The sequence below is a fragment of the Pinus tabuliformis genome, chromosome 5_2 (assembly GCF_031772625.1).
Source record: "Pinus tabuliformis cultivar Carrire ecotype Pingquan chromosome 5_2, CPIR1, whole genome shotgun sequence".
Classification (NCBI taxonomy): Eukaryota; Viridiplantae; Streptophyta; class Pinopsida; order Pinales; family Pinaceae; genus Pinus; species Pinus tabuliformis.
In genome coordinates, this window is record NC_142306.1 from 518,447,257 (window position 1) to 518,460,178 (window position 12,922).

Here is a 12,922-nt window from a genome sequence, read left to right on the forward strand (position 1 = left end):
AACCATCCAACTTACCAAAGTGAAAAATCAAGTTTAAAGAATAAGAATTTTAGAGTTGGATCAAATAACAAAGCACACATTTTCTATTCTTTGACGGAGCATAAAAAAATAATCCAAGAAAGTTCAGTGCATGGGGGATCATCACTAGTTCTGAAGCAGATGAAGAAACATCATTTGTGTGGGGTCTTAGGAAAGAAACTAATAACTACTCGAAGGCTTACGTGCTAATCCTAGGAGTAATAATACTTAGAGAATAACAATCAATTGACCCCATAATATTGGGTGACTCAACTATGCTTATACGACAGCTCAACAAAGGAAGAAGTGTAAATAATATATATATAGATTAAATCCTAATTCACATAAAAATTTACCTAGCTTGATTGGAAGGGGCACCCTTCCATCATGTTTTAAGAATGAAAAAATAATTGCAGATAGAAAACAAAACAGATCATGCCAAACAAAGCAAGGAGAAGCATAGATCAATGAAGAAACCAAGTGCATCCATATTCCATGATCATAAAAATAGGTTCCAACATCATGGTGGAACTTTCTCCATATTTAGCAAGCTCCAATCTCGGTACCTTCAAATATAGTATATGTAGACATCAATATTAGAAAGGGATTTTCAACAATCCACCATTTATCCTCCCAAAAATTTCAAAAGGATGAAACTTTTAGATCAATTCCCCTAGGAAATATCCCTCCTTCATTCAAATCAAATCAATCTTAGATAAGGATCTCTCGAGCCTCCTGCACATCATGCATAAGATGACCAAGAGAGGATACAAATATCCCCTTCCTTGGTTTCCTTGTCATTTATGTTCAATACATCTTGAATAATTCTTGCCTCTAATCTACCCCTGTTGAGTTTCCTTATTAAATGGACCCCTCTAAATCCATGGGCACCTCTTTCAAATGTTTTAAAGCCCTCCACGAAGAGTTATCCCAAACTAAATAACTTCAAAAGAAATGGAACAACCAATGTGAAGTAGCCTATAACTTAGAATTTAAGAGTTTACAGGAAAAAATATCCTCTCTCAGAAAGGAGCTCAGTGACTCTAATCAACGTTGAAGGAATCTTGAGAAGGAAATTTCTACATTTGGAGAGATCATCATTACACATCACAACATAATTAGTACCCTAGAGCAAAGGATTTCACTACTAGAGTTGAAGACCTCAAAAGTAAGTGAATCCAAGAATGGAGATCACTATCGTGTTCTAGGAGAGGATAAGTCTATCAATCAACCCAAATAAGGATGAACAAGCAAACAGAATAGGAGTGCAAAACTAGTTTTTAAAATAGTCTTGAAGCTAAACATGAAATGGAATTATGTCCTTTTGTTACTCCAAAATTTTCGTTGCTTCACAGGTAGCGTGGTAGTTTTAGATGTTAGAGTTAATAGTTGTAGTCATGTAGCAACTCTATCTTGGGATCCATCTCCCTCCATTGGATCTAAGTACTCAGGCTACCAAGCCTATTTTTTTCTTCAGAATTAACACAAAATACTTGTTTTTCTTTAAAAAAAAGCAGTTACTTTAATATTAACTTATATAGAATATTAAGTTACTTAATATATATACTAGCATATCAATAAGTCATATCACAGACAAGAATGCGCTCTGAAGCGATTCGACAGTGAAAGACAAATAACCTAGCCGCCATTACACGGACCTGCCATAGCTGCTGCAGGTTCTCCACTGACGGCCGCTCATGGTACCAGCTGCAGGAGGGGAGAGCTCCGCCTCCCCTCCACAGGACACGCCCCTATCTGACAGCAAGCGAAAGCCTGTGACTCTGCCCTTCGCAGACACAGATCTGGAAACGGAAGAAACCCAGCAAAGGACGCAGAAAGAAAAGCTGCACTCAGCCCAGAATGAAGAGGATACAGAAAACAATGATAAGCATACCAATGCGGAACCATCTAAGACAAAAGCGACCTCAGCCACCTGTATACCAAAAGCGGCAGAATCGATCAAGGTGGATCTGCCAAGCCACCGCATCAATAGCGAAATACAATACATGCAGGACTACGCCCTCATCGGAAAGTTTCTGGGATTCTGGCCCACAGAGAAAGCCTTACAAGGCTGGATAGCCTCAAAATGGAAGCCAAAAGGACAAGTGACGTTGCAGCTTGGCCCAAAGGGCTTCTTCACAGCTATCTTCAACTGTCTCGAAGACAAAACAAGGGTATTTGAAGGCGGCCCGTACTTCTTTAACTCCTCCGGTTTGTATCTAACGGAATGGAAGCCAAGATTCAACCCGGACAAAGAAGACTTTAGCTGGGCCCCTGTTTGGATAAGAATGTATTCACTTCCTGTGGAATACTGGAAGGAAGAAACGCTGGCTGACATCGACAACAAGTTGGGGACCTTTATCAAAGTTGCAACCGAAACAAAAACTCGCAAATACACCTCCTATGCCAGGATCTGCGTCAAGATGCACCTAACCAAGACCCTTGCAGACACGGTAAGTCTCTTTCACGATGACTATGAATGGAAGCAGTCTTTAGATTATGAGCACATCCCTTTTCGCTGCAGAAAATGTCATGAGCACGGCCATCTCTTCCGTGACTGCCCCTTAAATGTTCAGCCACTGGCTCCTTCCAATGAAGCATCTAAGGACCAAGATGGTTTTACCAAAGTCCCCACCCGCCGCCGGCATGCCAAGAAAAACCAAGCTATTCCAGACCTAGGCCCCAAGGTGAACCCCCAGAACCGTTTCTCTGTCCTAGCCTCACAAGATTCTCCAAAGCATCCCCTCTCTGAAACCCCTGATCAACCGATCCCCACCGAGCCCCCCTCCAACCGCTCCATCACCTTAAGATCCTCGGACCCAGCCTCCTCCAAATCCGCAGATATATCCTCAATGGAGAAAATCAAATCTGTCTCAGATCTCGAACCCCCATTCCCTTCCAAGGGGAAAATCATAATGAATGAAAATCAAATAGCATCGGATATGGATCTTGATGCAGCACTAGCCTTGAGTCTTCACGATAATGCAGAGGAAATGGAACAAAACATTCCAATCATTATGGAGGAAGACAGGGTAGATGTAAATCTGGAAGAGTTTGACATCTCTAAGCTTGACATCTCCAAACTGGAGACTGCATGCAAACAAAAAGAGTATGACTCAATCCCCCCCTGGCAAATAGATAAACTTGAAGGAGTTTTGTCGAGAGTACATCACCATAAAAGTCTGGGCATTCAAGGAGGCAGTCACTGGGATGGAAAAAAGATCCTTAAAGAAACAAAGAAACGAGGCAGGAAAACAGACCTTCAGAGAACAATAACAGTTGGGGAAATACTTATGGATTCGGGGCTATTCCCCAAGCTGACAAAGTTCTACAAACCCAAAACTCAATCTCCATGAAGCTCATATCCTGGAATGTAAGAGGACTCAACAGTCCCTCTAAACACAGAATGATAAAAAACTTGATCATGCAAGAAAAACCAGCAGTTGTCTTTCTCCAAGAAACAAAAGGCAGTAGCACAATGATAGACAAGCTCAGCAACAAAATATGGGCAGGTAGTAGGTCCATATCAGTAGACGCTTCAGGGGCGTCAGGCGGTTTGGCCATTTTATGGAACCCGCAGATTGTTACGTTGGACAATTTCCATGCCACTCTCCATCTCATTCAAGCCACCTTCCATCTTATAGGTACCAACATTCATGGGCACCTCACCAATGTATATTTCCCACAGTCGATTCAGCAAAAATTGGACCTCCTGGATACGATCTCCCTCCTTAACGCAAATAGACTCTTCCCCTTGTGGATTGGAGGGGGCGATTTCAATATCATAAAATCAATGGAGGAAAAACAAGGGGGCAGAGTCCGGCTCGACAGCGACAGCAATGGCTTCAAGCAATTCATACAGAACAATCAGCTCATGGACATCCCTACCTCCAATGGTATTTTTACCTGGTCCAATAAGCGCAAAGGAGCTCACCAAATTGCCTCAAGGCTGGATCGATTTTTAATTTCAGACAATGCGATCCACCTCGGAGGAGACTTCAGCACCTCAATCATTCCTCAAAGCGGCTCAGATCACTGGCCAATTCTGCTTCATTGGTCAAGACCAGGTCATGGCTGCAATCGACCCTTTCGATTTGAAGCCTTCTGGCTCACAAACAGTAAATTAAAGGATGTAGTTACTCAAGCCTGGACATCATATTCACCACCAGCGGGAGCCAAGATGTATCAGTTTCAAGAAAAGTTAAAACATCTGAAACAAGTTCTAAAAAGATGGAATCGCACTCATTTTGGCAACATACAGGAGAGCAGACAAAAGCTGGAGCAGCAAATGAAGGAACTTCAACACAAATTCATTCTGGAGGGACGCACAGAAAAACAAATTCAACAGGAGCAGAGCCTTTGGAGTCAGATAGAAGAGCGCCAAAAACAAGAGGAAATTTTATGGAAGCAAAAATCTCGAATAAGCTGGCTGAAAGAAGGAGAGAAAAACACAAAGTTCTTCCACAAAACTACCATACAAAGGCGCATGCACAACAAAATCACCTTTGTCAATAATCAACAGGGCGACAGAATAGAGGTTCATGAAGAAATGGAAAAAGAATTTACAGGCTACTTCAAGGACATTCTAAAGGAACCTGAAGTCAATCGGGATGAGGCAATCCGAGCCATCACGCAGCACATCCCCAAAATAATCAATGAGGACCACAACAATCAACTACTCCAACCTGTTACACAGAAGGAAGTAGAAGAAGCCATGGCCCAACTCAAAGATGGCAAAGCTCCAGGGCCAGATGGATTTACGACCAACTTCTTTCATGAATTTTGGGAGCTCATTAAAGTTGAAGTATGGAATCTAGTGGAAGAATCCCGCAGCATGCACTGGGTCCTCCCTGCCCTCAACTCAACATTCATAGCCTTGGTACCCAAAGAAGCAGCCTCCAGCAAGCCTGAGAAATACAGACCAATAGCGTTATGCAATGTGATATACAAACTCATTTCCAAGGTTATTGCAAACCGACTCAAACCGCTACTTCCAATGCTCATCTCTCCAGAGCAAACGGGGTATGTCGAGGGACGGCAGATCATGGATGGAATAATTCTCTCAAATGAAGTCATACATTCTCTAAAGCTTCTCAAAAAACCAGGTATGCTTCTCAAGCTAGACCTTTCCAAAGCCTTCGACAAACTTAGCTGGAATTATATTCATAAAATGCTCTTAGCTTTTGGTTTTAATGCAACCTGGACCAGATGGATCATGAACCTCATAACTTCTCCAAGTTTTTCTGTCTTACTGAACGGATCTCCCTCACCTCCCTTCAAATCCTCACGTGGCATTAGGCAAGGGGATCCTCTTTCGCCATTTCTCTTCGTTTTAATGGCTGAAGGATTAAGTAGGCTCCTCAAATCAGCAGTCTCCTCCCAAGCTCTCAAAGGATTAACCCTCCACGGTCGCCCCCCCCAGACTCATCAACAATTCGTTGATGATACTCTGCTCTTCGGGCATCCCTCTGCTAAAGAAGCCTCCGTCTTCAAATCTCTTCTATCTATCTTTGCTGAAGCTTCCGGCACATCCATTAACGCTGCAAAATCCCAACTCTTTTTTTTCAATACTCCCCCCTCCACGCAAAGGAACATAGCCAGAATTTTGGGATTCACAATCTCCCACTTGCCTTCTAAATATCTAGGAGCCCCCCTCTCCGATTCAGCAATCAAGCAAGTGTCTTGGAGGTCACTTCTGGACAAACTTGAATCAAAGCTTTCCTCCTGGACTTTCAGGGCTCTAAATTTAGCTGGCAGGCTCGTCCTCATTAAATCAGTACTACAAGCAATGCCACTCTATCTTTTCTCCATCTTGGCAGCTCCAAAAGGGGTACTGAAGGCTATCCGCACTCTGCAACACAACTTCCTCTGGGGTTCCACTGCCCTAAATAGGAAATGGGCTCTTGTCAAATGGACAGAGGTTTGCAAGACCAAATCAGAGGGAGGGTTAGGACTACGGGATCCGCTTCAAAGCAATAACACAATGGGAGCTAGAATATGGTGGAACTGGGTCTCCAAGCCAAACACCCCATGGGCTCAATTATGGCAAGCAAAATATGCCAGGGGCAGCTGCTGGAGCGACCTCATCAGAATTAATCCCACAGCGCAAGGTTCACTCATCTGGAACAATGCAAAAACGCAAAGCCGCTTCATTCAAGAACACAGCTTTTGGGAAATACACTCAGGGACTGCCGCCAGATTTTGGGAGGACTCTTGGCAACAGCTCCCTAAACTCGCAAATTTGTTCCATAAACCTCTTTGGCAGGCTCATATGAAGCAAGCAGGTATCACCCAGGTATACCAGTTCTGGCAGCCTTCTCCAAATCACGATTTTCAGACATGGAAACCAGCGCAACAATGGCAAATAGATTGGCAGGGAGAAACACATACAGAAATAGACCAGGAACTCAAAGAAAGGAGAATCCGCTATTCCAATCAGCAGGATAAACTACGATGGGGATATACAACCAGGGGCACCTTCACCACTAAAGAAGCTCACCATCTGCGATATTCCAATCTCCAAGAGGAGAAAGATCAAATTTGGGAGAAAGTCTGGCACACAGGGCTATGGCCCAAGATTTCCACCTTCATATGGCTATTAAGCAAAAGGCGCATTCTCACCTGGGACAACCTAATAAAAAGAGGATTCATTGGGCCCTCCAGATGCCCAAACTGCAACACTAATAATGAAACTATCAGTCATCTAATGGAAGACTGCCCCCTAGCGAAACAAATATGGAAGAAAGTAGAAAATTGTAATATGAGAGCATACCCCAGACAGGCGGACGTCACGGAAAATATAAGAAACTGGGCCAAAAATCCATTCAAAAGCCAGATTCTAAACTCTCTGTGGAACATCATTCCCGGCTTCCTGTACTGGACTCTATGGAAAGAGCGCAACCACCGAATTTTCAACAACTCTTACCGATCCATGGATGATCTCTGGCTCATCCTCAAACAAAATATACAGGAAACCTTGGCCATCAGAATCTGGAATGACACTGATATGCCCGAGACCCCGCAAGAATGCAGAATTCTGAAGGAATGGGATCTTGATCTCAAGCCCCTAGTCAAGGCAAAAACCTCCACTTGCTTCAAATCCGCCTCTCCTTCCTCCTGGTCCCCTCCTGCCTTCAACTCCTACAAGATGAACTTCGATGGAGCTGCCAAAGGCAACCCCGGCCCTGCAGGCTTCGGCGGGGTCATTAGAAATCACTCAGGAGATGCAATACTCTTGTATTTTGGCACATTAGGCAAAAACACCAACAACGCCGCAGAGCTGGAAGGACTATGGAAAGGAATCTGTTTAGCTGAACAGTATAACCTCTCCCCCCTTGAAGTTGAAGGGGACTCGCTCATACTAATAGAGGCAGCCAAAAGAATACAAGCTGGAGCCAGAGCTGTCAAGATTGCAAAAAGTTGGAGGCTGCTAAGTCGTCTGGAATCCCTGGAGGAAAAGCTCCTCCTTCCCCACAACATAACCTTCCAGCATGTCAGAAGATCAGCAAACCAGGTGGCAGATCGGTTGGCAAATCAAGGTGTGACTCAGTCGATACCTTATTTCGCGGGTGCACTGGATATGGTTGAAGATGATCAACTTAAGAAAGATTGCATCTCTCTGGTGCAAAAAGATCTCCCTCTCCCGGATGCGGGTGTTAATGGTGTTAATGACGCGTGAGGGGCATGTGGCTCGTCACATGGGCAGCTGTCAGCCCGGACGAGCCACGCCACACCAGTACGCTTGCCCCTTAAATTCGCCGGAAGGTGAAGCAATGGGCTCGAATGGTAAGGTTTTCGCGGAGGGTGACGTCGTTGGAATGTTCAGTCCAGTGCAGGCGCCATTCAATGCGCTGCAGCATTCGAGGATTATGGAGGCTATTAAGGTTGAATCCCAAACCACTCTTCCGCATTCCTTCAAGCAATTTGAGTGGGTGTTGGCAGAGGCAGAACATTCGCTGGCCTGGTGTAAGGTTTCTCAGGGGAATTCTGTTTTGGAAGGCAATTGCTGGATGTCCAGAGAAAGGCTCAGGATGAGCAGCCGCAGAGGAGGTTCAAGGGGTCGTTCAGCCTCTCAGAGGCCTGACATTTCGCCCTCCTCTTCAGTGGAGATCACCTCAGAGCAAAATAGGCCTCTGAGCGGCAATGTTAGAGGCAGCAGGGGAATTCAGGAGTGTGGGCACACGGAACACCCGGCCATTCGATACCGAATCCCCTGCGCATTTGCAAACAACACCCTCATCGTTTCGGTCACCGTGGAGCACTGCAGCAATATACGGGATCGTCTGGAAAATGTGACTGTGCCGAGGGTTGATATGGAAACTCCCACTGTCGACTTTAGGCGACCAATTCAGAAGGATGAGGCCGGCCCTAGTGAACCTGTTCAGCGAAGCCCGCGCCAGGAAGAGGAAGATTCGAAGAAGCTCAAGGGTCCAGCAATGGACGAGCCTCATACCACGTATGAAGATTAACTTTGCAGACGCTCTGTCTTCGCGGCAAGGAATGAATCTCTCTGACTATTTCATTTTGCTCACTTTGTATGTTTGTTATGGGGTTTATGTTTATCGTGTCGGTCCAAATCACCACAGTGTTAGTCTACGTGTCAGTCTACATGTTCACCGTGTCGAATTATGTATCCACCGTGTCGAATTATGTATTCACCGTGTTGAATTATATATCCACCGTGTTGCATTATGTATCCACTGTGTCGGACATGTTAGAAGGAAGGTAAACTGGTCTCTCTGCTAGTTCTGCTATGACTGCTAATACATGGGGAAAATCTCTCTGAAGGAACAGGGCCTCGGCCCAGATGTAATTTTTGCTGTAATTTTGGCATTTTTGTAATATAATTAGCTCAGTTTTAACGAGAAAAAATATATATATATATATATATATACTAGCATAACCACATTAAAATTATTAATGTGGTTGATATAGCCAAAGACTTCATTTGTATCTACCATTGATAAATATATAACAATAGAAATAATAATACAAAAAAACTATTGCAATAAAAATATTATTATTATCATTAGAGTAAATAATAATTATTATTTAAAAATAATAATAATAATAATAATAATAATAATAATAATAATTTTAAGATGACTATAATAATCCTTAATTAACAATAAATAAATGTAAAATATTATTGTAAATTAAAGAAAATCATTAAAGATAAAATATTAAATATTGTTGTTAATAATAATTAACAACAATAGTAAATTAATTAACTTAGGATTTATTTAATTAACTACTTTAGGGCTTATTAATTAATTAATTAATTAATTAATTAATTAATTAGTAAGTGTTGTTGATATACGTTGAAGGTGTACATCAATCACATGCACAACCACATTAATAAAAGTGGTTGAAAAATGCCACTAGATCTTAATGTATAGATCTAATATAAATGATAATATTAATATTCATATTCACAAAAATATAGTAATAAAAATAATAATAATATTTTAAAAATAACTATTTTAATAAAATTATTATTATTATTATAAAAATGTTACGTTTATATAATGCACTCAATTATTGTAATAATTAATATTTAATTAATCAATAACACATTTATAATTATTCCCCGGATGCGGGTGCTGACGTGCGGAGAAGGGGCGGGCCACATGCCCAGCATGTGCCACCCCGTGTTAAACCCACGGCTCCTTGAAGGAGGCCGTCAACTGGCATTCTATCTCCTCATCCGCGCAATGCAGCAGTTAATGCCATTGATGGCTGAGGAAAGAGGTAGATGGAGGAGCAGAGCGCAGTTATGGAGCGCCTGCAACGAGGGAATGAAACAGAATATGAGGAGCTTAATGTGTCGAGCAGGGAATATTGGTCTGCCGAGTATTGGAGGGTGCAGACGCACAGTGAGTTCAGGCCGGTGGAGATTTCATCACCCCGCGGCTCAGCTGAAGCCTGTCTCTGTGGCCATCCTTGCCGCTGGTCCGAGAGAGGAAGGAAATTGGCATACCACCAACGACAATTGGGAAAATGGAATGGTCTGGAACCAAGAGGGAGAATTCAATCTGAGTTCTGTGCACCAGAGGACAAAAAGGGAAGGTATTGGCACTGCTACCGATTTCAAGTTCATTCTCAGGCAATCAGAGGAGGCATTAGGGACACCATGGTTAAGGTACGAGAACGACAACCCAGCAGAAGGGGACCATGGAGAGGCTCCTCCTCACGAGCCCCTGCAGCAGATGAGCATCATCATTGTTGTTGCTGTTACTATCATCGACGAGCCCGAGCAACCCAGCTCCCCATTAGACAATTCATGGAGGTTGGGAGTTCCAGCGAAGGGAAGTCGGTGCTTCCAGCCTTTGGCTCTGTGGTATTCACTCTGGGCAACTCTGCAGACATTGCAGGGGTCAATGCCCACATTTCAGTCTTATTCACCAGAATTCCGGAAGGAATTGAGGATGGAAATCCTCAGGGCACATTGGAAATGCCAATGGAAGACTCTGGAAAGGAAATTGATGTTGGAGATGGCACGACGGAGATGCCAATGGAAGGCTCTGGAAAGGAAATTGAAGTTGGAGAAGAACCGGCTGTGGAAGAGGTCACTGAAACTGAGCCACCATCGTCTGAAGCCGGAGGCAAGGAGGACCAAAATTCGCATGCCCTCTCACCTCCATTGGGGCCAGCCCCTCCAGGCGTCGACGAAGAGGTATGGAGGAAAATGTGGGAAGGACGTGAAGAAGGTGACGGGTGGGCGTACGTGGTCGAAGACAAAAGCCTCTGTGACGAGGCGGAAGAACATCTGGCAGCCTGCCTTCCATCCACCGCCCGACTCCAGGATTAATGCTTCCACGGGTATTCTGATTTTGTCATTCGGTTATGTTTGCTGGCAGTCGTTACTTGTGTCTCTGTTATGTTCAAATTTGTCTGGTCTTTGGTTTAGTCTCACTTCTGTTAGGTCTATGTGGGGTTACAGTAAATGCATTAATCGCCATGGCTATCATGCGCTCTCAGAAGCTAGCCCCTGCGTGGGCAGTTATATGTTTGGTCTAGGTAATGTTATTCCCCAGAGTTTCTGATAGATTTTGCCCCTGGGTGGGGGCTTTTGTTGTCATGAGAAGTTATGAGAAGTCTTGTCGATGCTGCCCCTGCGAGGGAGCTTTCAAGTCTACAGTCAAGGTTCCCAGGGTGCTTCTGCAGGCCCTGGAAGACATGTCTTTTAGTTTGTAAAGTTTTTTGTACATATAATTTGAAAGTTTAGCTAGTTTTACAGAGAAAAAAAAAAACACATTTATAATTATTAAATAATAATAATAAACTAATTATTGTTATTATTTATTAAATAAGTATGGTTTTCTTTTACAACATATATTAATTATTGTTTATTAATTCATTCATTCATAATGAATAATTAATAATAATAATTATAATATAATATATACTAATTACTGTTAATTAATTAAGCTTAAGGGATTTATACTAAAAACCCAAGTGACTATAAACCTGAGCGATCAATATGATAGAATCAAGGTATATAAACCTTAGGATAAATATTATAAGCCCTAAAATAATCATGGTTGACCATGGTTGATATTAATATTGAGACTATCTTTGTCACAATGTGACGTTGGATACTAAAAACCCAAGGGAAAAATATTAAACCCAAGGGATCAATACTATAGACTCAAGGTATATAAGCCCTAAGATAAATATTATAAACCCTATAACAATCAGGGTTGACCATCATTGATTTTCATGTTGAGACAATATTTCTCACAATACAACGTTGGACCATAGTTGACCATGATTGATTTTCATATGGAGACCATCTTTGTAACGATGTGACATTGGACCATGGCTGATTTTCATATTGTGAAAATATTTGTCAATGTGATTTTTGACCATGGTTTACCATGATTATAGACCCAATGGATTTATATTAAACCAAAACATCAATATTATAAACCCTATGAATAACATTATACCTTAGGAATATCAATCTTTAAATTAATAAACCCAAGGGAATAATAAAACTAAGGGATTATAAACCCAAGGGAATAATATTAAACCCAAGGGTCAAATATTGTAAATCCAAGGTATAACAACCCTAAGATAAATATTATAAACCCTAAAATAAACATGGTTGACCATGGTTTCCCATGGTTGATATATGTCGATAGGCATCAATTGTTTTGGATTTAATACTAATATTAATATTTATATTAAGAAATATATAAATATAATAAAAATACAAGAATAATAAATATATTATAAAATATTATTACCATTATATTATAAATATGATAGTAATTGTAACAATTATACTGGAAATGTATAATAATAATAATTATATTATATTAATATGATAATATTATTGGTATTATGAATACTATAATAAATATTTATTTTATTAACTAATGGTATTATTAATATTTTAAACTCAATGCATTATATACCCCGGGAAATAATATTAAATAGAAAGGATTAATATTATAAACCCAAGTGATTAATAAACCCAAGGAATTTATATTATAAACCTAATGGATTGTAAACCTAAGGGATTTATATTAAACCATAGGATTAATATTATAAACCCTATCAATAATATTATACACTAGGAATATGAACCCTTAGATTAATAAACTCAAGGGATTAATACTAAAAACCCAAGGGAAAAATAGTAAACCCAAGAGATTAATATTGTAAACCCTATGGATTAATATTATAAACCCTAAGATAAATATTATATACCCTAAAATAAACAAGGTTTACCATGGTTGGCCATGATTGATTTTCACATTGACACAATCTTTGTCACAATACGATGTTGGCCCATGGTTGATGATGATTAATTTTCATATTGAGGTAGTCTTTGTCATAATGCGACATTGGACCATTGTTGACCATTGATGAACATGGTTGTCACATTGTGACATTG

At 41.2% G+C, this 12,922-nt stretch overlaps 1 protein-coding gene across 1 annotated transcript; it reads left to right on the forward strand.

The window, feature by feature from the left end:
• The first annotated feature begins 3,496 nt into the window (after window positions 1–3,496).
• On the forward strand, window positions 3,497–7,696 carry LOC149159959 (uncharacterized). The gene is made up of 2 exons (XM_089434475.1): window positions 3,497–5,040; window positions 5,227–7,696. The coding sequence occupies exons 1-2, from the start codon at window positions 3,497–3,499 to the stop codon at window positions 7,694–7,696; spliced, it is 4,014 nt and encodes a 1,337-aa protein (XP_089290601.1).
• Window positions 7,697–12,922: the final 5,226 nt, after the last annotated feature.

Excerpts from the sequence above, each read along its gene's own strand:
- LOC149159959 (XM_089434475.1), top strand. The coding sequence starts at position 3,497 with ATGATAGACAAGCTCAGCAACAAAATATGGGCAGGTAGTAGGTCCATA. Across the intron at positions 5,041-5,226 it reads ATCTCTCCAGAGCAAACGGG|ATGGATCATGAACCTCATAA; the intron begins GTATGTCGAGGG and ends AACCTGGACCAG.